Source organism: Ambystoma mexicanum, chromosome 10 (assembly GCF_040938575.1).
Source record: "Ambystoma mexicanum isolate Mex_15411 chromosome 10, UKY_AmexF1_1, whole genome shotgun sequence".
Lineage (NCBI taxonomy): Eukaryota > Metazoa > Chordata > Amphibia > Caudata > Ambystomatidae > Ambystoma > Ambystoma mexicanum.
In genome coordinates, this window is record NC_090932.1 from 896,952,057 (window position 1) to 896,975,988 (window position 23,932).

Here is a 23,932-nt window from a genome sequence, read left to right on the forward strand (position 1 = left end):
GACGTATAATATTGGTATTCTCCCCGCCCTGGGACAAGTTTATGAGCTTGATATTCTAGTAAATGCGTTTCCTGTAAAAACAGTATCCTTGCCGCCTGCCTGTTTGCATACGCCATTACTTTCCTCCTTTTCACAGGCATACCAAGACCCTCACGTTCCAGCTAAGTAGTTTTATCCCGGCTAATCCCTTATCAGCCATCATCTCTCATGTGTTCTTTCCACCTTCACACTTCAAAATCCTGTCAACATCGCAGTAACTCCTTGATATCTGTCTGTGCATTTTTTTAACTTGAACCCCCAAACTGCCCCTTTCTCCCCCTCCCTCATAGTTCCCCGAACTTCAACTATGCATGACCCATCACTCTCCTCCCCTCCCCCTTCCCATACCCACTTCACTAAACTATGCACTTGCATGGGGGCAACCACTGCAGTGGCGGCCAGGGTCTCAGGGTTACTTTCATGCCATGTCCTTTATGGTTTCTGCATTTTAAAGTTACGTTACCAATACACATAATGAAGTACGTCGGTCCGCAAGATGCTAGCAGTCCAACATGGGGTCTCGACAAGGTAGTGGTTGTGTACTTCGGGTGCCACTTGTTTCCACAGGTTAGTATCTAGTCTCTAGTTCAGCTTAGAGCAGACAGACTAACTCCAAAATGTGATCCATTACTCTGTCCCATTGTCATCCCCTGGCGGCTGCTTATCGGGCAGCGGAATGCTTCTACATAGGCGACTGCTTCCTCTGGAAACGTAAAGAAATAGGTTTTCTTTTTATACTGCATACGCAGCCTCGCCGGGTACAACATCGAGTATGGTATCATGCTTTCCCTCAACATCTTCTTCACTCCAGTAAATGTACGTCTTTCTTGCTGGTCTGCCTGGGTGTAGTCGGGGAATATCCAGATCAGACTGGACCCAACTTTCAGTTCCTGCTTGTCCCTGGCAGCTCGTAATACCAATCCCTGTCTCTATAGTTCATAAACCGCACTATTATCGGTCTCGGGTAGGCTCCTAGCTTAGGCCGCGGGGCTGACGACCTATGCGCTCGTTCAACGACGAACGTGCTTGGCTTAAATGCTGTAGGGTTTTGAGTGTTTACCAAGGTTCATGCACCCTCTGACCCCCGTATCTGGTAGCTTGCCACCTAAGTTTGCCATGGATTGTCTCTGATGTTGGGAGTCTTTGAGTGCTTGGGGAGTGTCAGTTTTGGCGCTCGTTGTAGATTATCCAATGAGGGAATGGGGGGGGATAGGAGACACTCTCCGCTGAGCCTGCTGCAGTCCTTTTCGTGTTCCTGCTCAGCGCAAGGGTTCCCACTGTATCTGACGGTGCCCCCTGTTCTCTCTCATGCCTTTATTTATGTAGGCCTGCATCCATGGGAGGAGGAGGACCGTGTGCAAAGAATGTACCCCTCGCCTCTGGTATCATGAATTCGCCACCAGCGCACTCTGTGCCATGTCTCCCAAGCTGCAAACCCTGCAGTGCTCGCCCCGTGGGAGATCCAGTGTTCGTGGGACGCTGTGTAATGCTTCTGGGAACGTGAGGGGAAGAGTGATGTTGTCTGCCGAACGCTCAGCGGATCTTGCTATGCTTTCACTTACCTCGATGGTTAGCAATATGACCACATTTGCCACCAGATTGTTCTCGTGTCCCTATGTGCCTGAGCTCGAGCCTGTGACTGGTGTTCTGCATGCAGGTTCCTCCGGTGCTCTTTCGCAGTTGAGTCGGGTGTCGCTTCTTGGGTATGGATTGGGGGGCACCTTTTGTCCAAATGTATCAGGGGCAGAGAATGTTGCTGCCATTCCAGTGTCTGTGCCCGAGGGTGCGGGTCGTCTCTGTCCCCCGCCGGGTATCTGTGTCCCCGGAGTCTGCCAGCGTTGTGAGGGTTGTTCCTCTGAGGAGGGTGACCAGTGGAGTGGCGTTGCCCTCTGAGGTGTTGCGGCCTTGTCGTTCTCGGATCCTGGGCCTGTCTGACTTTGTGTGTTCAAGCCGTAGGGAATCCGTCGTGCTCCTCAATTGCTCCGCGGCTTAGCTGCAGTCCTTGGTTAGTCTCTTCTGGCGTTTAAGAGGCTGCGGTGTCCTCCCTGCCTACGCAGCCCGGCGTTGGCTGATATAGCAGTTGCCTCTGCAACTCTGGGTGAGAGGACCTCCTAGTCGCTGGTTGTCGGGTTCCGGTTTTGGATCTCGCAGTCCCTGCCCAGTTGGGAGCGGCTCCTCAGCAGGAGTGGCCTGTGGGTGTGTGGTGTTCCACACACAGAAGGTCGTCACAGGGCCTCGCCAGAAGATGGTCATATCTTTGGATGCGCCGCACCAATCTTTATGATTTGTATCCACGAATGTGCCTGGAATCTTCATAAGCCTTCCTGTGCAATATGTTCAGAAACCAGACATATTTCAGCTTTTATATTGCTCAAGACCCGAGCTCGACACTGGAGCTCATACACGAGGCTGCACCCAGCTATGTGCGCAACAGCGCCCCCACAAATGTAATAAGTGTTAACCAACAGTGCCCTCAGCGACTTGATTTATATCTGTTCCTTGCAATGTCCCGTTAAAAACCAGCATTTACAAAGCCAGACGTTGTGACTTGTGTATAGTTTTTGCATGATTTTGTTGTAGGTTTATTTTATGCAGAATATCAAAGCATGCATTTGCAGTTCATGTAAAATAATTAAAAAGAAATATTCATTCTTAATGGTGCATGCTTGTTACCTTTCTGCACAGGCTCTTTTAGCATGTGGGAATATGCAAAACTTCAACGACATTTCTTTCAATGTGATTGTTTTTAATGGTTTTCAGGTGAAATAGTTCATGGTAATGTTTCTCTGGATTTTTTTTTGCTCTTTGACTCACTGCCATTAACTTTGCATTACACATGTGCTTGTCATTTACTCTTTACACATTTCTCTATAGGGCATGAGAATCGCAGCAAGCGAAAAGGAGTTTTTGGAACAGCTGGAGTCTGCCAGACGAGAAGCTAGAAAATCTTTCAATGATGATGCCATGCTGATAGAGAAATTTGTAGAAAATCCTCGGTGAGTGTATATCTTGATAGATCTTCTCTGGAAAAGCCATATTTAAAAAGAAAAATTGAGCTGTGTTGCCTGATTATCCAGACTTGGCTGTAGGGGTAAACGTTTTGGGGTGTATGTTATTAGCCACAGATGATGCATCAGTTGCCCACTCAGTTTTCCACATGCTTGCAGCAGGCAACCTCTCCCCAAGAGTCAGTTCTCACTCGCCAATAGCTAATAGTGAGTGCACATTTTGAGGCCTGCTTTTGCTGTTAATCTTAACAGCTTTTAAAGAGCAACATCTTGACGATGCAAATAATCAGTACTTTTCTGTCACCCTTGCAAGCTATCAGATGGGTTTATTTTATATTTTCAGAGGTCTCTGATAGAAATGAATTAGTCACAGAAATTGGCAGCCAGCAAGGTGTTGGAGTAGAAACTTTCAGTGCTCTGTCAATACATTAAGTGATGGTCAGGTGGTGCTGGTTGGGGTAAAACCTCCTTTTGATAGATGAGCGTGCTCTTCAATTGCGCAGGACATCGTCATAGGTGTTAGGGCGTGTTATTAATCCAGTAAGGACAGAGAGGGGCTCCCTTGACCAGTGGAGGGTTGGACGTGTCTGCAAATTTGTGTTAGGATCCCTGAACATGTGGGAAACACTAGTAGATTATTCAGGTAGCAGGAGACAATTGTTTTGTTTTTATTTTTGCAGTGTTCCATATTTAGTTAAAGTAATCCAAAGAGCTCCATTGTTATTCTGTGTTGCACTATATGGTGAATGTGTGACCTACATGTTTAACATTTTGCAAATATACCAATCTGGCTACTGTACAGCAAGAAAACACAATCTATGTTTTTGTTTCTTATATATGTTTGATGTGACTTCCAAACACAACCTCTGAATCATAGCTTCAGTATTAGAGTTCCTATGAGGAGCACACAGAATCAGTATAGCTCAACTGTAAGGCTGTGCTGCTTCTTATCAACATACTGTGCCACTCATATTCACATATTGTCAAATAGAAAGTGGTAAATAGAATTGCTGGCCTCAGTGGATGGACCTTGTGCAATGTCAGGAAGGTCCGACCCAAATGGCTGCTGGGCATTTCATTCGGAACTCTCTACTTTTTAGGCATGTCGAAGTGCAGGTGTTTGGGGACCAGCATGGAAACGCTGTCTATTTGTTTGAAAGAGATTGCAGCGTCCAGAGAAGACACCAGAAAATCATTGAAGAGGCTCCCGGGGTAAGTGGTAAAAACCAGAGTAGAAGCAGGGTTTGTTCTACAACTAGCGGTGGGAGGAGCCTAGAGTACTGGTCTGGAATCACCCTCTTAACTGCATTATTCTTGTCACAGCACTTATTTTAATCCATATTTTATTATTCATACACTTAGAAATCCATAAAGTCATTATTATATTTAAGGTGCCACTTTTCCCTTCCTTGGACTACAAATGGCATCAGAAGGCCTCCAAACAATAGGTTAAGCAACAACACTGCCATACACAAATGATGACAGGGGTGTCAAACATCTGCCACTTCTGAGGCAGACATACCCATCTTTAGCCACTTGGGCCCTGTGAGGATGTTTTCCATCATAAGGAAATAGTTTTCAAAAGAAGAATTTTCTAATCAAAGTGAAGACTTGATTATCCAAATAGACTGTCCTAAAATACACGAAAGGGCTGTACTCGGACGGGTTACAAGATAAAGGACCGACCTATGAGCTCGGAGGGTGTTGTGGAATCTGCTGCTTATGGCAAAATGTTCCCCCAGTAGTAATTCACCCCAATCATATTACCAGTTAATGAAGTTAACGCAAAGCAGGTTTGCGTCTAACTTGCGATTTGCGACATCCTCTTACCTTGAAGAGCTTTTTTATTTGCTTGTGCTTGAAATGTCAGAGTTTTAATGAGGGTATTCCTGTTCTAGCCAGGTATCAGCTGGGAAGTGAGGAAACAACTTGGAGAAGCTGCTGTCAAGGCTGCAAAGGCAGTGAATTATGTGGGTGCAGGTATGCCAGCATCTCTATTGAAAGTTACTGTTTGGAACTATGCATGCATAAACTGCAACAAACCTGCGTTATCCTGCTTAAGGTGTTTGTTTAAAACATATTTCAAATGTATTAATTAAGTTGTTAAACACTCAAGGGTTTAGCCAAACACAGCATAGAAATTCAACACTATACAAAAAGAACAGTGGCCTTGATGAAGAAATTGGTGTTAAAGCAAATCTCGAACAAGAACACCATCGGTCTGCATCTTAGTGCCAGTGGTAGGGATGGTGTGACCCAATCAGGTGGAGCAAGCACAGTGAGGCACACACTCATCTGAGCAACTTAAGTTATGTATTGGCACTGCCTGGCTCGCCGTTTGTGACTGCTGGTAAATTGGTTTGGCTCCTTGCAAAGCTTAAAGGTGATCATGTCCAGCTTGTGCCTCCCACTGAAGATTACAGGCAGCCAGTGACGATCACGAAGGATGGGTGAAATATGCTTGGCCAACACCTTGGCAGTTTTCGAGCAGCAGCTTTCTGTACCAGTCACAGATTTCTTGTTGCCTTTGCCGGTAGCGCATTCGCATAGTCCAAAAAATGGCAAGGACCAATGATTCCAGGTCGGATGATTGCAGCAAAGGCACTAAACCCCTGAAAAGTCCCATGGTGGAAATACCCCTCTTAACCACTGCAACCAAGGCTTTGATCAAACAGTTTTCCAAGGTTTTGTACCTGGGAATCGGAAAGGACACTATTACCACTGATGGCATTTATGCACCCAATTTAAGCAATTTTAAGTGGTCATTTTGTATCTGCAAACCTCTTTCTTTCCTGTTCAGATTTGCCTTCAGCCGATATGCCTTCCTCCATTTTGCGACTGTCACGTTAGCCTACGAGGCCTGTTAGCCTCATTGTGTGGGAGGGACCTAGTTGGGGTGCGGGGTGGAGAAGGGAAGTGACGGGGTTAGAGGGGCAGTAGTTAGTCCATTTTAATAAAGGAATGTGAGAAGTTGACCCGTCACCGTCTCCTCCTTTTGATGGCCCGACCCGTAGTATGGATGGTGGCCCAATCGGCATTGGGAGCTGTATGTATGCTGTGTAGGACTGATCAGCCCCAGTATCAGTGACTTAAGTTTGTCATGGCTCCCAGGACAGTTTTGGGAGTGCTTTGAAAGGAAACGTAGATCACTTGTTATAAGCAAACTAATGGCACTTTAGACTGTGCCTCTGCATGATGTCACTGTGGCACATATATTGAAAAGCAATGGGAAGAAAACTGAGCCCTGCGGGGCCCCATAATGGAGTGGGCACACCGGTGAGACATATGAACTGTGGCAGCCGAGGGATCTACAGATGACATGAGACCATTTTGAGTCCTCTGATTGACTATGTTTGTTAATAAAATGGTTAAGGGTGAAGGTTAAGACGAACAGGGGAATTCCATGTGAAAACACTAAAGCCGTTGCTAGCATTAACAGTTATTAGAATTTAGGCCAAAATAACAAGCGATGGGGTCTGTGCTCAGCTTTCTAGTTTTCTTAGGACTGCAGCCCTGAGACTGTACTGCTCTCTCTTGGCCCAGGGTTATTTCCCTGTGTAGATCAGTATGTGGAGTTTTATAGTGCTGCTGAGGACTTCTTTCTTGGTCTTGGCCATAGGCGATACCGTAGGAGAAATAACTGCTAAGAGAGCACATCCCGGGAGCAGGGGTGAGGGGTACACATACAGGAGGGTGCGCGATCACCTCAGTGCATGCAATACAAGTTATATGGTAGATGCAGGAGTAAACACCATCTTGGCGAACAGGAGCCATCTTAGAAGTTAGGCCCACGTGCGTCAAACAACATTTTGTGTGTTGCTATTAGGCCCCTTGTATGAGTGTGGACATCACCCCCACCCTAGCCCGACCAGGTCTCACACAGTCTACAAAATCCTCCATTGCTTTAAGAAAGTTACAGGCCCTCGTGCCCTGGAAAGAATGAACCCTGCAAGGTCATTAGAAGGGAGCAGAGTGCCTCTTGGCAGTACCATCCCACGGGACAGATAGCAAAGCCCTCTGGCCCCCAACGACCCCCACACAAAAAATACAGCTTTGCCATGCTTTCATCCCATGACCCTCAAATGCCATGACACCGTTAAAACCCAGACCACTAACCATTAAACTTTGACATCCCTCGATCGATCCGTAAGGTCAGAAGGCAAGGCTGTCGCACCTTCAGAAATGGGTCACATGATTTGTGCAGCAAGGTGCAGAGTAGCATCAAAATGATAGCCTAAAACAAGGTGGAGGACCTTGGGAGTTGCTGATCTGTCTGGGAGCGAGTGAAGCATGCGAGTGACATCGGCTCTCGCTCCAAGCCCATCCCTGTATCTGCCAGGTGCTTGTAACAATGATAAAATAACATTGTCTGTGTTAGTAGCCAATTAATTGTTAGGCCAACTTCACCTTGGATGATGAGCACATCAGCGGCCACGTGGACGGAGATGAGCAGATGACGATGGACCAATGGCCTGTCATCCCACATGCATTTGTATTTTGGAGAAATAAATACTCGTTATCCTTGCAAGCGTGTCTTGGGCCTTTCCCCCCCCAGCGGGCTGTATTTTCTCAGGTGTGAGCGTGCAGGCATGAGCCTTAATTTATCAGGATTTTGTATTGTCCTCCTGGACTTTGCCTACCGGGCATCACCACCTTAGTACTTTACTAGGATTGCCGTTTGCGAGTCTCTTTATCTTACTTGTTTCTGGCTCTTTGGTTGCAGCCCATTCCACCAGCTCTGGGGCATTCTTCTAGCCCATTTCCACACAATCTGCTTTCTCCCTTCTGATGGTCACTTCCTTCTTTCCATCCTTGTGCCCCTCTTTCCCTCCTTGTGCTCTCCATCCTCCCTCTGTTGTATTCTAGACTCCTTTTTGTCTGTCTGCATTCAGTTCTTTCTCTCCACTTCACTTTCCTCTCTTGCTGTTTTGTCTCTCCCTTTTCTTCTTCCTTTTCTCTCTTTTGCTCTCTCCGGATTCCTCCTCCCACCCAAAGTGGTGGCTTGTCCATAATGGGCAATGGCATATCGACCCACCACCCTTTATGGACGAGCCAACGCTGATCCAGTGAATACCTGAGCACTCCCTCTGTTGCTGCTTGCAGCTAAAGAAACTCTCCTTGGTCGTCTGTGTTGTTGGAGAAACAAGGTTTCCCAATGCCTGGAGTACCTCAGCTGTGCATGCCCAATGAGCTATGTAAGGCCAGTGAGATTTTTCTTTCTCAGCCTTGCGTGGCCAACTGGCCATGCTGGCTGGGGTATTGCACCTTGAAAAATGCTTAGGGCGGGCTCTCCTGCGTCTCCCTGTTGGTTAGGACTGACAGGGTACAGTGAGATCCTGCTTATATGAGCGTACACCAGGACTCAGCACTCGGGGAGTGGTGTTTGATTGGCACCTCTTTCCTCGTTTCTGCCTGCTGCAAGTTGCACAAGGCAGTACATTCAGAGAGCAGAGGCGTGAACAGAAGTCTGAAGCTGCAGCGACAATGAGCAGGTAAGTAGATTTAAAAAAAATTGTATGGACATAGGCATGCACTTATGAATGTGTCTGGTTTCTGTGACGAATAGAGAAAATCCATCCCTTTTTCCCCAGTGGGGGAGCCCTTTCCTGTGAGGCTAGGGAGGTGAGCCCGCTCCACAATACCCCCCCCTAGGGGTAGAGGCAAGTGGGACCTGAATGGGAGAGACTCCCCCTTAGGGGTCAAGAAATCCAGTTCCCATGAGGAACTCACTCAGGCAGGACGTACCATGGCCTACATGGAATGTGTTAAAACACAAGTAAATATGAATTGTCAGGACTGCAACGAAGAAACTCCAAAGGGATATCGTTATCTTGGGAGAAAAGGTCTTTTCCCTTTTAAATCAGGACGTCCACCTTACTGGGACGAGGATGTGAAAGGACGTGCTTCCAAAGAGAGTGAAAGCAAGAGACAAGGGAGAGGAACATAAGGGTAGGCTGTGGGAGGCCCCATGCTACGCTACACCGGACGAGAGTTGAGAGCAAGAAACCCATGAGTTTCAAACTTGCTTGCAAGAGCTGCTCAGCACGCCAGATTCACAGCAATCCCGAGACGCAAGAAATCAAGAGAGCAGGTGCCCTAGCTGAAACAAAGGTGGTGGCGAGACCACAGGAGTTAATCTGTGGTGAACATAGCAGAGACCGCCGACAACCGAGAAGAAATGTGTCATTGAGTGCAGTCCAGGATGGCGGCACCACGAAAAGGGGGTAAAATGATACACCATAATCTCTTTTGGCACAGTGGTAAGAATCTCCTTATCAGAGGAGAAATACTGAGTCACATCCTACACATTCTCCCCACTATCCCGGGCCCTGTCTCCATCCAGGTGATCCTACAATACCCCACCCGCAGGGTTGGGATCAGGAAACGTCTGCCTTCCCCTAGCCACCTTGGAAGGGGACTTTAGGCAGGGTTTTAGTGAGGGATCTGCAGACGCACACGTTCATTAATCCATTCACAGCATTTATGCAAGCAGAAGCGCACCCATGCAGCCTCCCTCTCAGTCATACACACGGCACTCATCAGAACCCACTCACACTTAAAATAACAATATCTCTCTCACACGCGCACACATGTACAAAAATACACAAACATATTTTTTTTATTTTAAAAACTCACATGAGTGGGGCTCGACAGTGATCTTCTCTCATTTGGCTTTTTACCTCTTCCTCAAACATCCTCCCGTTGGTGGAAGACAGTTAGGGGTTAGGAGCTCCCTCTCCCTCCCCGATCCCCACCGTTCTCCATATTCCTCTATCAGACAGAAGTCGAGTCAGCATTCTGACCCCACAGAGACAGACAGACAGACAGACAGACAGAGGGAGGGGTGAAGAGCCATTCAGGATACCTCCAGGGCTGGATTTTCTGGCAACCCGAGGCATCTTGAAGGGCGTGCCGTCACCCATGGCCTCCCTAATGCCTTTCACAAAGCTTTACACGAGTGAAGTCAAGGGGCTTTTACTCGCTGCCCTTCACCCATGTGAAGTGCTGTGTAGGGCATAAGGGACACCATCAGCCTTTACATTTCCAAAGAATTTGATTCTTTGCAAATACTACATTTTCATTATTCTGGTGCTTCTCTGGGTTTCTTCAACTGGGCCTGTAAAGTCCCAAAAATGAAGTGGGGTTAGGGGTGCCTCTCATGCACCCACTATGGGTGAGCCCTGAATTTGCATTAAGTACTAATCCTATTTCTCCCTTGCCTGAATAAGATCCATTGGACTGCCTCCTCCAGACGTCCCCTAGTGTGGTGGGATTTTGTGAGAAACTTGTTACTTACCTTTTTTTTCTAATTCTGTAACATTTATCTGCAACCATTGGCTTTAGCAACCCTTCTTGGCGAATTACACAGTAAACCCTCCTGCAAGGTACATATTGTGGAGCTGCTGATTGTTAGGCAATAGGCCCAAATTCCTGACGGGGTTGTACTCCTTAAGAACTAGGGACCATAATCTCAGTTTTCTTAGGGGTGTTCAAACGGTTTCCTCCCAATTTACTTACCTGTCTCCAAGTCTTTCTAAATTGCTATTTGCTCTGTTTCTCTCTTGTTTTACCATACAAAGTTACTTAAGGTGTTTCTCTTAGCCTTGCTTAACTATTGCATGGCTGTTTTCAAAGGTAGAGTGTGTGGTGATAGCAGGATCCCCTAATGGTGAATGTATATTTGTGTACAGTATTAGTAGAAATTGGAAGAAATCTGACACTCTGTACAGAACCAAATTTATAGAAACAAAGAAAAACTGCTACAACGAGCAAATCACCGGCGCATCAAATTCCATGGGAAAACTGTTCCAAATTTTAAAAACCTTTGAGAAGCCGCCCACTCTCACCCCACCTTTGCAGCCAACCATGGCGGACTGTGAAAAAGTTCAAACTGCTTTCTCACAAAAGATTCTAAAAGCTAGAGACACCATCCTAAATTGCAAAGTTATAGATATTCCACCTACCCACAACATGGCTGACCCAGAAATCAAAGTACCCAAATTTCAGTTTACACCAATTTCACTAGAAATTATGCTAAATACCCTTTCCTTTATGAACTGTACCTCATGCCCCGAAAACCTACTACCCCCCAAATTCATACTAGATAACGCAGGAATCTTTGCACCATTTCTATGTCGCATGGCAAACTCGTCATTTAGAGACGAAAAGTTCCCACCGGTATAAAAACAGTTAGTCACACCATTGGTGAAAAAGCCTGGTCTAGACCAGCACAATCTGGCTAATCTCAGGCCTATCACAAATTGCAATTTTTTGTTGAAGATTCTCGACAAAATAGCTACGCACCAACTCCAAGAGTACGTTGACAAGCATGACTTACTACATTCCCAGCAATTAGGTTTAGAAGTGCACATAGCACCGAATCGGCGCTACTCGATCTCCAAACCAAAATGCTGAGTATCCTTGACAAAGGAAAGGCCGGCCTGCTCATCCTCTTGGACGTCTCGGCAGCGTTCGACTTATTAGATCATGGGAAGCTCTGAGAGGCCCTAAAAAAAGCTTGAAACTGCTCAGAGGAAGCCATCGAATGGATATCCTCCTTCTTGGAGGACACAAATTCCAAAATCACTTGGGGCGGACATTCCAACAGCTCCAATGCCGTGGACTGTGGCGTCCCTCAGGGAGCTAGCTTCTCCCCTCTCCTTTTTAACCTACACATTCGCTGTCTCTGCGCGCTCCTCTCACAGTTGGGGATTTACTTCACTAACTTCGCAGATGACACACAATTGATCTTAGAACTCTGTGGAGACCATATTACAGACAACAGACTTTCAGCCATCTATAACACCATAGAGTCTTGGATGAAAGCTCACTCGATGTGCTTAAATGATTCCAAAACAGAACTTATGACATTTGGATCCACAAAAGCCTTATCAAATCTAGGCCCAGCCTATTCCACATTCAACATAAAAGACTCCAACATCACAGTCACAAACAAAGTTAAAACACTCGGCATATACCTGCAATCCTCACTAGAAGCAGAGGCACAGGTCTTGTACATAAAAAGAAATTGCCAGTACTATCAGAGATTACTACGCCGCATTAGGCCATTCCTTAACGCAAAAATAGCATCACCATCGCTAGAGCCACCATCCTGTCTCGACTCGATTATGGGAATGCATTGATGCTAGGGTCTAGCAACATTTGCATTAAACAATTCCAAATAATCCAAAATAATGCAGTTAGATCCATCACAGGGAAACCCAAGCGTGACCATATAACCCAAGACAGAATTGGCCTTCATTGGCTCGCCATAGAGGAGCGCATTAAATTGAAATCCTTGACGTTGGTCCACCGCTGTCTATACGGCACGGCTCCATCATATCTTAAAAAGGAATTCAAATGGTATCAACCAAGCCGATGTTTAAGATCCGCTAAACAAGGGCTACTCAAATCAGGCCATGCCAGACTAAAAGCCACTGGCCTTGGGAGGGCTTTTCCCACCAAAGCCATTGCTCTCTGGAATGAGCCCCCCGGCAATCTTAGGCTGGAAAGTAATTTCCTTTCCTTCAGAAAGCAGCTGAAAACATAACTCTTTCGGTAATCTGTCACATATTCAGCTCCGGACTCATATTGAGTCCATCTCTTCTCTGTTTTATGTAGTCCCGTGATTACTTCAGTCTTCGTGTTTTTGTCGCACCCTGATGCTTGCGAGCTGCGGCGTGTTATAAATATATAAATAAAATATATAAATAAATAGTTGTGTGACAATATTTGTTAGGGAGATGTATCAGTGTTATGCTTAATTCCCCCTCCTAGTGAGACCCTCAGCACTTTTTGCTGGACTTCTAGACCTTTTTCTTATTCTCCTGAATGAGGAGACCCTTTCCCCTCATTCTTTCTTGCTCTGATCATGGGAACCCTGTTCATTGTGTTTTACTTTATTTTATGGAGGCAAGCTTTCCTCCATACCTTTTTAAAGGCATCTATGTTTCACTTTTGCAGCACACAGCGCCCTATGTGTAGTGTTGCTGGGAGTCCTTTGGGCTCTCCTTTTTATATTCTTTCATTTTCCTTGAGAACTTCTGTTCTCAAGGTTAGGATACTTTCTATCCTTCTTAGCCTTTTTCCTTTGGAGAGATCAGCACACAACACCCTATGTGGAGTGCTGAGGGGATACATAGTACCCTTATCTCTCAGCTCCTGTAACATTTATGTTACAGTAACAACCCCATAGTTATTGCTGGTGGCAGTGGATGTGTTCTACCGACCTTTTGTGCTATTTTCCACCACAGGCTGTATTCACAGCTGCGGTTCTGGACATGAGAGTCACCTTTGTTCCAACATGGTGGCTCCTTTCTTTTTTCTCCGTTACTTGTGCTGTTTTTCTTTCTTGGTCCTTCTTCTACCATCCTGGGAGGAGGAGGTCCAGATTTGAGTTTTGTCTCTGGCGGGAACCCTTTGTGTAGCCCGCCGAGGCTCCAGTGTGTCTGTGAGGACAGGAAGCCTGGGAGAATCCCGAAACTCCACTATCCTTTGTCTTCTGGTGTGCCTGAAAGGAACCAGCTCCCGTTGGGGGGGGGGGGACTGGCTGTCTTGATTGGACAGCTACCCACCCCTTTCTGTAAACTGCAGAGGATGAGTGTGAAATCCTGATAAAAGGTGAGGTTCCTGAGGCAGAAGGCTAGTTGACCACTGGAACAGACGATCCGAAGAAGACTAGAGAAGCCTGCAGCCCCTTCCAGTAACCTCGAAGCAACCACTGTTGTCCTGACCCTGTTTTTGAATCGACAGAGAAGCTCCGAAGAGGACGACTCCTTCCCTTTGGCCGGTGGGACCAACTAGCCATAAGACGACCTGCAGAACAAGCAATCTCCAACGTGCTGTGGCCTTCCAGGGCTGCAAACCGCCAATACCAGGGGACCTCCGACCCAATTGCAGTCCATCGTCTTTCAGTGAACAAATCCTCCCAGAACTTTGGTGAGCTCCAGTTGGACCCCCATAGACAAGATCCCCCTCCTCAAAGTTCCCTCAACATAATGAAGGACCGCGGAATCGAGGCAGATTGATCGTGGGGGCTGAGGGGAGGTACACGTTCATCCGTGGAGCCTGTGAAAAGGCACCAAAACTCCAGACTGACGTGCGAGTATGAAGAATTCCTTGCTGAGAGTCCTTTCTCTCAATTGCTGCAGCGACATTCCTTTCACCGTCCCTCCTTTTGTCACCAAAGCCAAGGTACAGGAGACTGGGTCCACTGCTGTTGCACTGTGAAAGAATCCAGCTGCATCTTCTTCATTACTCCTCAGATACTGTGGGGCTCAGGGTAGTACTTGGCTCAAGCCATTTTGTCGCTCCTGTGTTACTGGAGTGCTGATTCTGGTGTTTAGGTGTTCACCCATACCGTTCGCCCAGGCCTAATGCTTGTGCGGCTATAGGAAGCCTTTTCTAAGGTCCCTGATAACGTTTTGAACAACAAAAGCATTCTAGTTACTTACAATCAAAGTTTCCTCTGGATCCTTTCCTAGTCTGCTGCTGTGCCTTATCTGCATTTCCTCCAGACTGACTCTGAAGAACTCACAGCTAGTTAGGGATGGATTGCTAAAGCCCTGTGGCCATTGAAAAGTATCATAAGACTACAAAAATGTTGAACTGCTATTGCCGGTGCTGAATAACCCTTTTTATTTTCTTCATTGTGATTTAGTTTAAAAAGATAAACCATACACAAAAAAAATGCACATAAAACAAAGGAAGTGAACAAGACTTTCAAATACAATAGATCATAATAAAATCATAACAATTCATTAGAAAGTTCCTCCAAAAATGTACACAGTGCAATGATCAAGGATGCATGAATTCCCCACATCTATATTGACCATAGCCAATTTTTTGAGACATCAGTATTAAAATTTTGTATTTCATTTTTAAAATGCCTAGATCTAAGCAAATCAAAATATTGACAATCCAAAATCAAGTGACGTAGGGTTTCACAATATTTAATGTCTGTGCAAAAACGTCAAGTAAAAGAAGTGCTCAGTGTATCGACCGATTTCCAATGTTTAATATGGTCCTGAGTTGGGAACGGAGTCTAAATCTCATATACAAAGCCTGCGCTTTTTTTGCATGGAAAGCGAGTGAGATATAGCAGAATAGAGTCATGTCTGTGAGGAAAATTGGTATATTCCATGTAGGAGGAATAAGAACCGTTTGAATCAATAGTATTTGCCCAATCGTATTTAAATCATTTCCTCTTCACTCCGCCTGGTCGATTTACCAACTCCTCAGTAAACCCTATGGCCAGAAGTAAGTCTTGCATTTTATTTTTAAAATCGTCAATTGATACGACAGTAGCCTTTTGAAGCATAAAACCAAGGTCAGTATACAATGAATTATCAGGAGGTTGTAGAAACTTCGCATAGTTCATCAATAGTCAACACTCCTATCTTGCTTTTAGAGATTGAAGACCAAGTTCATGACGATTGATTGAATTGGGGATTGTGCGAGAAAGGCCTAGTGTTACTTTCCAGAGCTTACCCTGGATAACATTGTCTCTTTCCTATCTCAATCAAACACATGTCCAATCCATTAGAGCAAGACGGGTACTATTTTCATGGTATAGAATCTTAGAATTGGCATGGTGGTATATTTGCACAGTCTGAACATCACTAAATTCGTTTGCGAGCTTAATGGTTCAATCTTTTCATCTAGTATGGACTGTCCACATAGTAAAAGAATCAATATTAGATAGACAATAACCCAAATCTCTCATACTGTAGACCGTATGAGAGATCCAAGAACCCAACACATGGGGCCTCATTACGAGTCTGGCAGTAGCTGTGCCGGAAAAAACAGCAGGCTGCCGCTGGACCCGTACTAACATTCCGCCTCCGTGATTGCTGGAATCACCAGGGCATTACAACCCCGGTGACCCGGTAATTCCGGAGGCGGAATTCTGTAAATCCCCATTCCCATGGAAACACTGGTTCCGTTTAGGACAGAGCTGGTGTTTCCATGTCCGCCTGCAGGCAGGTGGTGTGAATCCCGCCAGGTCAGACCTGGCGGGAGTGACACTCATGCCTGCAGGACTCTGAATCAGCCGATCCGGAAAGAACGGTGGTGGCGGTTTTACCGCCACCGTTCTATCCGGACCGGCAGGGTCATAATGAGGCCCATGGTCTTTGGTTTCTGAGCCTTAGAGAAAATAACAGTCTTTGTTTTATCCTCATTAGCTTCCAAATTGTTCCTACGGGCATAATTAGAAAACAGTTGTAGTTTGTGTTGGAGACCAATTGCTGATCTATCAAAGAATATAAAATCATCAGGGAAGGCCAGCGAATGGAGTTTGGGTTGACCGAATCTAACTGGATTTGTATTAGAAGACTGCCATAATGTCTCCATATCACTGACATACCGATTAAAGAGTTGGAGCAAAAATACAACCTTGCTTAAGTACCAATTCAGTTGTTACAGATGCAGTAACTGACCCTTCCCATGACAGGCAAACCTTCAAGGAGTGTTTTTGTGGAATAATGCCAACAGTTGAACTATCTTTAAACGAACCATCAGTTTGATTAACTTGAATCCAAAGGTTATTCCAAACAACACAATTAAAAGCATTGATCATATCTAAAGAGGTCATATAAATTGTTCCATTGCCATTGTGTTTAGCATCAGACAAGAGATTGGACAAGACCGTCGCATTCAGAGCAGTACCCATGCTTTTCCAAAATCCTACTTGAGATCTTGAAAAAACATTTTTATTAGATATGAAATGATTAGGATCTCTCAATAACAAAATTGCAAACACCTTGCTTATAGCATCAGTAAGAGCAATCGCCCTGTAATTAGAGAGTTCTAATGAATCACATTTTTTGTAAATTGGTATAATGATGGATTGGGTCCATGTCACAGGAAGAATATGAGTCTCATACATTTCTGCAAATGCTGGTTTCAAGATTTCTGACCAGAAAAAAGGGGCAACTTTTAACACAAAAGAAGGAATACCGTTCGGCCCAGCTGCACGGGAAGGATTAAGTTTGAGAGCCCAAATAATATCCTTCACCCCCCAAGGACACTTCCCATAAACCACAGGTACAACAGTAGGATCCTTAATGTCAGAGTGACGCATAGGAAGTAGATATTTGTTGGCATAAAAATTCACCCATACATTTTCCTTACTAATAGAATAGGCAGAGGCTCTCTTATTGCCTATACATTGATTTATCAGGGACCAAAATGTCCCACCTTCATGCTTAACCAATCTACAAAGCATTGATTGGTTATCCCTGTATGTAGATCAATTTCAAGTGACTTAACAAAATTCTTGTGACCCTGGCAAATCTTTTATTTATAAACCAGGTGTTCATTAATCTGACCCAAGGATCTCAAACTTATAATTTTTAGACAACCCCTAATATACCAATACATTCTATCAGAGGGATTACCATCAAACACATCCGAAAAGAGGCCAAAGTCAAGGGCTTCCTCTGCGAGTAAATTGTTGAAAGCATACCCCCATCCATTATTCCACTTTATCGACAGACCCCCCTCTCTCAGGAATAAGGCAGGAACGTTCTGGTACCATTTCATAGGCTTGAACAACCAAGCCTAATGTGAAGAAAAGAATCAAATGATCACTCAGACCTGGATCATAAAGTGAAACACAACTCCTACACAACCTAAGGTCCTCAGATGTAAATATATAATCAATTCTGGAAGAGAAATTTCATCTCTGCCATGTAAGTGCATTGGGTCTGTGCATATCATTCTCATCCAGTCTTGAAAGTTCCCAACTAGTCAAAAAGTTATCCCACAACATACCTCTAACAAGATGTATCCTTAGCGCCTTTGGAATCAATCCGCTCGAATTATATTCGGCCCCAGCCATACAATCCGCATTAAAGTCACCACCTAACACAATAGAGTGAAGTGGACCTCTATACAGCCAGTCCCTAAAAGGTTTGGCAGATCAGTTGGAAATCCTCATTTTTCATTCATTTCCAATAAATATTGCCCAGCAGAAGATGAGTACTAGCTCCGCTGACTGAGAGGCATAGCGCCAGCACTCTATCAGAGGAATGAATCCAAGACAGACTAGTATTCAAATTCGAATCAATGGCAATAATCAAACTTCCAATAGGCCGACCTCCATAATAACAGTTAGCAGGGCATGAGAATGTAAAAAATCCTTCAATAAAAATAATATGGGAAGTGCACATGGCTTCCAGAATCATTAGCACATCAAATCCTATGCTTGCCAAAGACTCATTCAAAAAGTTGGCATACCCACACACATTTAGGCTCAAAAGCTAAGGTTTTTGTAACCCTTGAGTTAGCCCTACAAAAGACTTAAGGGCTGACTCAATCCAACTCCAATCCTGTCCATTTTGCATGAGTTTAGAGAGAGGCATTAGTAGACTGACCCTATTTGGACATGTTATTAGTCATTTGTACCTCACCTGCTCCCCTTTTGACCTCTTGCGCTTCTGGAACCAAACACAATTTGGCCTCCTCAGTGGTTTCAATGGCCACCAAGTCCTAACCAAGAGACTGTATATTAAACCTCTGGACCCAGACCATATTGGCCGCCAAGGTTGAATGAAAATAGCACACCATCCTATAGTTGTTTTATAAGTGGTACCAAGATCAAATCAATATCATCTGAGGTCACATAACCCTTTTTATTCCTACAACAGAATATTTTCTGAGTGACTATAAGTGATTTTACTTACCATTGAAATGAGTTCATGAACTGTACATTTCCTTACTGTTGGCCTACTCACCTGAAGAATTGCTGATGTTTTCTATTGTGTTGATTAGTTTAATAGGACTTACTTAACTAAATATAACTTTGCCTTGTGTTTATAAAAATAAATGTCTATTTTACTATAACTGCAAGTGTGTGTGAGTTTCTTTGGGCATATGTATTTATTGAGTTCATTGTACTTACCTACAGCTCACACCCTCTGCCTAAGATAAGCATGGCTACTCAGCCATTCTACCAAATCTTTGGGTAGTACAGACGTATACTGAGAGTTGGGGCCTGTATACCAAGGAATAGTTTTATAGTCTCACCTGTTGGTAGACTTTAGGAAAATTCCCCTAAAAATATTTACCATATGTTTTGATAGCTTAGAGGGTATTCAAAGGCCTAATCAATAATTGTATATTTACATAGTTTGGGGGCAGCTACTGGAAAGCTGGTCCCTCCCGCCCTCGTACATTTCTCGTGTCTCCCTTCTCCAAAGGGCTTCCTTGTCTCTTTGTGGTAATCCTGATTCTCTAGGGGATCTTTATTATTCTTTTATGTCCCAGTAGTATGTATATATGTTACTGGTATTATCGTGCCCAAATACATTGGTATATGTAATATATGAGGGCTTAAAGCAGATAGTTGTGGGACATTTTAGGAAACATCTAGGTTTGGGTATGGGGTTGGGATTACCTCTCCCAATAGAAGGGACGGTCTTTACAAGGGAAAGAAAATATTCCCCCTAACTCACCTACCACTGAGGTGGAGCTAGTTGGCCAAGCCCCTGAACTTGACGAGGAAGAGGGGCTGCCTGAAATTCTCAACCCCCATGATCACCATGAACTGCAGTGTCTGCTTGCAGAAGGTGATACCTCAAGGGAAGAGTTTTTAGTAAAGGCCAGCGTGAGTGTCCCATCATTTGAAGGCCTAAGGAGATGGGCCTGCTTCCAGTTGGTGGGGGAAGCCCCTGGAAAGTACAGGATTTATTGGGAAGGTGGGTTCCCATACAGTGAGCCCACAGAGTCCTCTGCAGGAGACCATAAGGGGTTGGTGGTTCCCCTTCAGATGTCACCGTTCTTCCTGCAAATGACACATGAGATCCCCCTTGCAGGTCATCTTGGCTTCCAGAAGACTAAGAGGTTGAGCATGCACTTCTACTGCCCTAAGATTTGGGCACAAGTAAAAGGTCATTGCAGGAGTTTGGCTACTTGTCCAGCCTCCATTGGTACACACTACCTGTAGTGGGAATACCACTTGAGAGGGTAGGGATTTACATTGTTCATTCCCTTAATCCTACTCCATCCTCTGGCAGTGGGTTATCCTTGTGGTAGTTGACTTTATCTTGTAGTTGATCACGCCACAAGGTATCCCAAAGCCATCTTACCTAAGACTGTAACTTCTGCGTCCGTTGCTAGATCATTGCTGGGCATATTTACTAGGGTTGTCTTCCCTAAAGAAGTTGTGCTTGACAGCTTCATGTCCAAATATATGTAGTCCATGTGGAAGGAATGTGGGGCGTTTGTCACAATCTCAATGCAGCAATGACACTTCGGAGGCTTGACAGAGTGAGGGTCAGTGTGTTTATTGTAAAATATGCACAACCAATATTACGGCATTACTGGTAGCCCGCTCCAGTTCCTGAACGCTGTTGCAGTCAAAACATTCCAAGCGGGCACATACATCCGCTACTCACTCGATGCTAGTCAGTTTGTTCCTGCTTCGAGGTTCATAGTTTGTCCCCGGCCTTGGTGGTCTCCAAACGGCTGGTGTACCACCTTCCCGAATTGGGTAGAAGGCAGTCATTCTGTTTTCCTTCTTCGGCTCTCATTCACGGGAGCTCCACTCGCCTCTGTCCGTTGCTCAACAGTCTTTTCAAGATCCTGCCAGACTGCATCCTGCCCAGCACTGCTCTCCTGTACCGGTGGTCCACATCTCTGGTGGCAGGACTCAGTATGCCCAGACATACGTCTCCTCTGCTCCAGCACCAGTCTCCCCCTCTGTTTCCTGCAAAAAGACTCATAAAACCAAGAAAGACCGCACTTTATTAGACCCGCCCTCGCCTGGCACCCGTTTCTCCACCTGGTTCTACCTTCTCTGTTCCTCCGCTGATGGGCCTCTCCTCCCCCAGTTCCACTCCTCAGCATTCACACAGTCCTTCCTGCCCAGGCGATTTTCCTGCCGCTTTGCTCCCATCGTCCTCGTTGCTGCATTAAGGTCCAATTCAGCCGTCCTGCGTATATAATTCCCCTTTTCTCTGGTATGTGCGCTGTCACAATTGAAACGTCTCAGGGATCCTCTACGCCTATGCAAGACTCAGCCTCTGTCATCCCCAGGTCCTCTGGTCACTCCTTCACAGACCCCCCCCCCTTACGAAGCCCTGATGTCAGGGCAGGGAATGGGCTCTTGAGTGGAAGTCCGCCTGTGCTAGCAATCTTCCTGGCCGATGTATGGTCCTAAATGAGAAGGGTTGTAAGGAAAGAAACCACCGCAGAATCCTGGGATTCATCTCCTTCCTCGCCATGCAAACCAGGGGTGCATGGTCAGTCACCAGGGTGAACTGCCTGCCCAAGAGGTAATATCGTAGTGCCTCAACATCCCACTTAACAGCCAGACACTCCTTCTCAATGATGGCATAACCCTTTTCGTGGGGCAACAGCTTCCTACTGATTAACAAGATAGGCCGCTCCAAAATATCCTTGATTTAGAACAATAATGCCCCCAATTCTGCTCCTGACTCATTTGTATGTGGAAAAAAAGGAGCAGAATAATCAGGGCAATGAAGAACCGCATGCTCCTCCAGGGCCTTCTTCAACTCCTGGAAAGCTTGTTCTGTTTCTTTCTTGTCCCCTGCTGCTTTCATGGTCTTGGGTGTTTTCAGCAAATCTGTTGGGGCCGCCGCCAGGCTCAAAGTGTGGTATAAACTTTCTGTAGTATCCCACAAATCCCAAGAAGGCTTGTATTTGTCTGGGGTTGGCTGGAAATGGTAGCTTGTTGATTGCCTTGAGTTCTTCTTGCTGAGGACGAATCGGACGAATCATTCCTTGCCCCACATAATACCCCTGATGTTTGGTGTGGGAATAAGCCACATAGGTTTTCTTCGTATTAATGTTGAGTCTGGCCTGTTTTAGGGTCTTGAAGGTGGGACGAAGGTGGTTTAAGAGAGATTCTCAGGATGTAATATACACAATAATGTCATCCAAGTAATGTAAGGAAGGCATGGTATCAAACGGTGTAGACGGACACAAGTGATCACAGTTCAAGAGTGTTTATTGAACTTCAATGGGTTCTAAACTAAATCCAAGGATGGAAGCAAGCTACGACCATCATATAATAACAACAAATTCCTAGTCGAGCCTTTGTCAAAATAAAAGGGCCTATACTAATAAACCTATTGCCAATCCTTACTTCTAAATACAAAAGGGTGTGGAACAATTGTGTATGCAAAAAGAAAAGTGTTCAAGAACACAATATGTCAGGCTGGTTGAGCAGTTTCCCTTCCCCACATTTTCAGCATGGGGCAAGGGCGGCACACTCTAGCTTCGTACACTCTGGCTTCTCTGCAAAGAAGATACAGTTCAAAGCAAAGGTATCGAGGCCTTCTGCCAAAGCCTCTTTTCCAATAACAGTCTCCTACTGCAGAGGGCCTGTCGTAACAAACGAATATCGAAGTTCCACTCTTATCAGGATCTTCACATGCACAAGTTCTCGCTTTCAGTATTCATCATGGGTCTCTCTCTTTTAGCCTTGGACCCCCTTTTACCACAATGTTTACACTTGGTCTCCCTCGTTCGGGCTCGGAATATTGGATCTCTCTCGCTAGGATCGCTTTTCCACAATATTCACATTTGGTCTCCCTCGTTCGGACTCGGTCCATGCAGTCTCACTTTCTACAGTTTCCTCTTAATATCAAAATTGAAGACTTTCGAATGTGCGATGGGTTTTGTTTAAACCATTGCAGGATCACTTCGATTCACTTTGTACAATGTTCTGATCATTCTTCTACTTTCGTTTCTAGCACTTCTTGGCAGTATACCTTTCAGCGACCTTCGATTGAGCACATTCACGGTGCTGGACCACTCGGTCAATGGTATCGTATCTTTCCTTCTGAAGTTCAAACATTCATCAGTCGTTTAGCTTTACTTGTGTCTTTCATCACACGCATTTAACAATTTTCGTTCCAGTGCTCGTTATTCAATGTTGCCAATTGCAACCATGACTTCAACACAGACTGGTCTTGCATTGGTTTCCCCACCTCACCGGCTGTGTTGATCTTTCTGGCGCTTCTTTGTTCTTGAATCCAAGGAAGATAACATGGCGGCTGCTGCTCCTCCCCGCCTTGGTCAGTTGCGCGGGAGGGCCTCCAGTATCTCCGACACACAATGCAGGATTCTTCAGCCTGGTTTCCTGGCATTATGCCCTCAGACTCTGTGTCTTGAAAGTAACGGTTTCTTGCCGAAAAGGTCACAGGTATTTCCCTCCTTATGAACCCCTCTTGGTTTGCTGTCTTTCTCCACTCATTCAGCTGCCGACTCAAAACTGCTGTTCCTTCGTGTGATTTGCCTCACTCTCAGTGTGCTCTCATGCTCTGCCTTTTATCTGTGTGGTGAAGTTTAATAGAAGTCGGGTGTGTGTGATTGTTAGTAATTGACAGACTTCACCTGACCATAGTAGTGGGACATGTCGGGTACACTGCTCGGGTGGGAGTCAGTTTTCTCACAGAGCGGGCTGTCTGTGTGGAAGTGTTTGTGAAGGGATAGGGTATTGTTGGGTAAAATTCCCACTTATCATACCTGGTAGGGTGGGGTAAAGGTGTTACAGGGGGAGGGATACCACGTCTCGCCATCCAGTGTCCCACTTGCACTCCCGGAAGACCCCTTGCCCAGGTGATTCTCCCGCACTGGTCCACCCCCAGGGTCTGGATCCAACGCGATGGCCGTGTCCGGGCCACCTGAGAGAGAGATCGATCCATGGGGACTAGTGGGTGAGACACCCGATTTCTCACAGTAAGCCGCAGCATAATGTTCATGACCTTCTAGGATGGAATTCATCGGGCGCTGGAAGGTCGCCGGGCTCCATGTTAACCAAACAGGAGTACTGTGAATTGGTATAATCTGGACGCAGTAGCGGGAGGATAGCTCAGGGGCAACGTGCTCGCCTTGGAAGCAGGCCGGCACAGAGC

At 45.5% G+C, this 23,932-nt stretch overlaps 1 protein-coding gene across 1 annotated transcript in view; it reads left to right on the top strand.

Annotated features, from left to right (window-relative positions):
- The window catches only part of MCCC1 (methylcrotonyl-CoA carboxylase subunit 1), a 577,485-nt gene that overhangs the window by 84,724 nt on the left and 468,829 nt on the right, over positions 1-23,932 (top strand). Inside the window, exons 7-9 of the mRNA XM_069618652.1 lie at positions 2,914-3,035; positions 4,148-4,259; positions 4,946-5,027. Of these exons, the coding sequence (XP_069474753.1) occupies positions 2,914-3,035; positions 4,148-4,259; positions 4,946-5,027 (316 nt within the window). The remainder of the gene's footprint in view (positions 1-2,913; positions 3,036-4,147; positions 4,260-4,945; positions 5,028-23,932) is intronic.